Source organism: Lynx rufus, unplaced genomic scaffold (genome assembly GCF_022079265.1).
Source record: "Lynx rufus isolate CCGP_SWC_20201006 ecotype Redwood Valley unplaced genomic scaffold, mLynRuf1.p SCAF_3, whole genome shotgun sequence".
NCBI classification, from domain to species: Eukaryota; Metazoa; Chordata; class Mammalia; order Carnivora; family Felidae; genus Lynx; species Lynx rufus.
The window spans coordinates 56,723,206-56,726,388 of record NW_025814845.1 but is presented as its reverse complement, the minus strand read 5'-3'; the positions used below and the strand labels follow the sequence as shown (position 1 = coordinate 56,726,388).

The 3,183-nt window shown below is 43.3% G+C and overlaps 1 protein-coding gene across 1 annotated transcript; it reads right to left on the bottom strand.

The window, feature by feature from the left end:
- Positions 1 to 687: 687 nt before the first annotated feature.
- PPBP (pro-platelet basic protein) lies at positions 688 to 2,566 on the bottom strand. The gene is made up of 3 exons (XM_047090882.1): positions 2,266 to 2,566; positions 1,791 to 1,926; positions 688 to 1,638 (listed from the first exon to the last, which is right to left on the bottom strand). The coding sequence occupies exons 1-3, from the start codon at positions 2,450 to 2,452 to the stop codon at positions 1,536 to 1,538; spliced, it is 426 nt and encodes a 141-aa protein (XP_046946838.1). The 5' UTR covers positions 2,453 to 2,566; the 3' UTR covers positions 688 to 1,535.
- Between the last annotated feature and the right edge of the window lie 617 nt (positions 2,567 to 3,183).

The following is a 3,183-nucleotide window of genomic DNA, read 5'->3' as shown; positions in this document are numbered from 1 at the left end:
AAGGGGGAGGGGTTAGTAAGGCTTTTTCCCTCAACAATTCTGTTAAAATTAATAATATATGACTGCAAAGCAACAAGTTTTGATTTCATGTTAATACTTCTGTGAGGATAGTGTGGGTATAAATTTAAGGGATTAAGAAATAAATGACCAGGGGCGCCTGGGTGGCTCAGTCAGTTAATCGTCCGACTTCGGCTCAGGTCATGATCTTACGGTCTGTGAGTTTGAGCCCCACGTCGGGCTCTGTGCTGACAGCTCAGAGCCTGGAGCCCCTTTCAGATTCTCCTGTTCATGCTCTGTCTCTGTCTCAAAAATAAATAAACGTTGAAAGAAAGAAAGAAAGAAAGAAAGAAAGAAAGAAAGAAAGAAAGAACAAACCAGAGGGAGCGGGGAGAGAATGGGCAAAATGGGTGAAGGGGAATAGGAAGTCCAGGCTTCCAGTTATGGAATGACTAGGCCACGGGGATAAAAAGCACAGTGTGGGGAATGTAGTCGATGGTGTTATAATGATGTTGTACGGTGTCAGGGGGGTAGCAGCACTTGGGGAGCACACAGCACAAGGGAGAGAGATGGTCAGTCACTCTGCCGAAATGAATGCAACTTTGGCCATCAGCTATATTCAAATAAAAAAAAAATGTAAAAAAAAAAATGAAAGCTCTGTTTCTTATAAAACAATGATTAGAAGTCTGCCAACGTGTGAATTTTTTATTTTCGTATTCGCAAGGTTGATTCCACCACAAAAATTGTAAGCAGACAGGATGTGAATGCAAATATATACGAACATTCCAGGTTAAAACATTTAACACCATAGAGAGCCTATGTTATTATTAGGATTATTATTGAAAATACTGGAGTGTTTTTAATAGAGAGAATGTTAATGCTGTTCATCATATATTTTTTTATTCTATAGTATTAAATGTATTCACTTTAAAGTAAGTAACCACAGCTTACAAGACTCACATTCTACAACTTTATTATTTTTTAGGGTTTGAAGGCTGAAATAAACACTAGAAAAACCTTTCAAAAATGCTTGGAGGCAAAGTATCCTAAGACGAAGACAATGAAAAACTCTATTATAAGTCCCTAAATAAATCAACAAACATTTATTGAGCAAGTGCTCTATTCTGGGCTCTGTGTGATTCCTAATAACAATGGCCATTATGGAATCTATTAATCATCATGAGTATAGCTAGTCTCACAGTCAAGTAGAGCAAGAGAGGTTAACACGCATATGAGTATTTGGAAAGAAAATTTTAAATAAAGGAATGCAAAGCATAGTGCCACATTTAGCCAGGAGTTAGGGAACAAACCATATATTATATTTTGGCAGTAAGTTTGCTTACTGTTATCTTCTCTCTGTCATCTATGAACCAGCCTTCTCAGAATGTCATGCGACTTTTCGAGGCAGAAATGAACACATATCCAAAGTTCAATACAATATGAGTAGGTATTTTGGATAAATAAGAACTCCAGAAAGTCGAACCTTCAAACTCCTACTCTTCTTGGGAGATAGAAAGATTTGACACAAAGCGAACAGATTAAGCCACTGACCCACTACTTTCCAAAATTTTCTGGACTATTTTCTTGATTTTGGGAGCTTCTGGGTCCAGGCAGGCTTTGTTCCCGTTCTTCAGCGTGGCTCTGCAAGAGGGAATGGAATGATCTGTGAGTGCCCTGGCCTGACCCTCAGAAGGCATTCACCGGGCTGGATGGATTAAACTGCGTCGGTGGGGACAGAAGCAGAGAGTTTCCCTAATGCCCAATGAGGCAATGGTACAAAAACAGGGACTTACATCACTTCGACGTTGGCACAGTGGGGTCCTGCCCTGAGCACCTCCAAATTCTGGATGTTACTTGGGTGAATGCCAGAGACGGTTTTCATACACAGGCAGCGAAGTTCAACGAACGGCTCCACGTCTGCACGTTTAGCTAGGGTAGAAAGCGTGACTCTGTTAGTGGTCCCGATTCTTGCGGAGATCTTATCTAGTGGCTTGTTTCCTTAGCCCCTTATTTGTTAACTGTGCCGCTCTCCTAAAGTCGCTGCGTCTATGACCGTCCGATCTTTAGTAAAGTACCCTGGCAGAATGCCTTGGCACACGTAAAGTGCCCACTCAGCATACCCTCTCCTCCCGGAGGTACTGGTGTAACGGCCTCTCCAGCCCCAGGAGCGACCATGCAGACTTTCCCCCAGGCCCTGCTGCAGCAGAAGCAGCCACAGCTGCAGAGAGGCAGGGACTCCACTCTCAGCGCTCCCGCAGTTTCTCTTACTTAACCCAGAAGGAACCAGCGTGCTCAGGAACAGCGACAGCAGTAGCAAGCCCTGTAGGACGGGAAGCCGGCTGGTGCTGGAGCAGGAGGAGGTAGGACTGAGGCCCATGGTGGAGACGACTAAGCTGGAGTCGGTCCTGGAGGCCTCGGTGCGAGGGCGAATTGCTGCCTCCAAGTCTGCGGTCATGGTGTCTCATGCTCTCCCGATGCCTTTTATACAAGCCCCTCGAGGCCAGCAAGGAGAAAAAAGATAGGGAAGAAGGGATGGTGTGTGGAAATACATGTGGGAGGATGGGCAAGTTGTGCTCAACCCAGATAAACACCAGGCAGGTCGGGGTTCCTGCTCAATTTTATTTATACTTCCCTTCACACTGTGCTCTCCGCACCCCCATTCCCCCATTCTTAGTACCCATATCCTTTACACGAATATAACCTTCCACGTAGGGAGGTAAGAACTAAACTGAAGTCTTACACAAATTTTCTTTGTGTATCTACATGATAACACTCTGCTTTTCCTATAAGGCAATTTCTAGGCTTAACAGACACTTTATGACTATCTGAGAGCATACATATATGGCCCTTTCCAGTTGCCAAAGAAAGCAGATGTTCCTAACTCGGTTGCTGAAAAATGTTAGGATTTGTTTGTAGTATGTGCATAAAGTAGGAGCCAATTACCGCAAAAGGCCCACTTTGCGTATCAGTTTGTGGGTTGCTTCTGTTTTCAGAATGTATTATTTTTTTCTAATGTCATCCAGAAACTAGAAGAAAAGCGCCTCCTCCCTCGTGTTGTAAAATAAGCTGCTTGTTGAGTCTACTCTAAAAAGCAACACCCAGCATATTTCCTTTTTCTTTTATTTTTAATATTTCAGGGAAGTAGGTAATATAATTCATCGTGAAAGGTTCATACACTGCAGATGT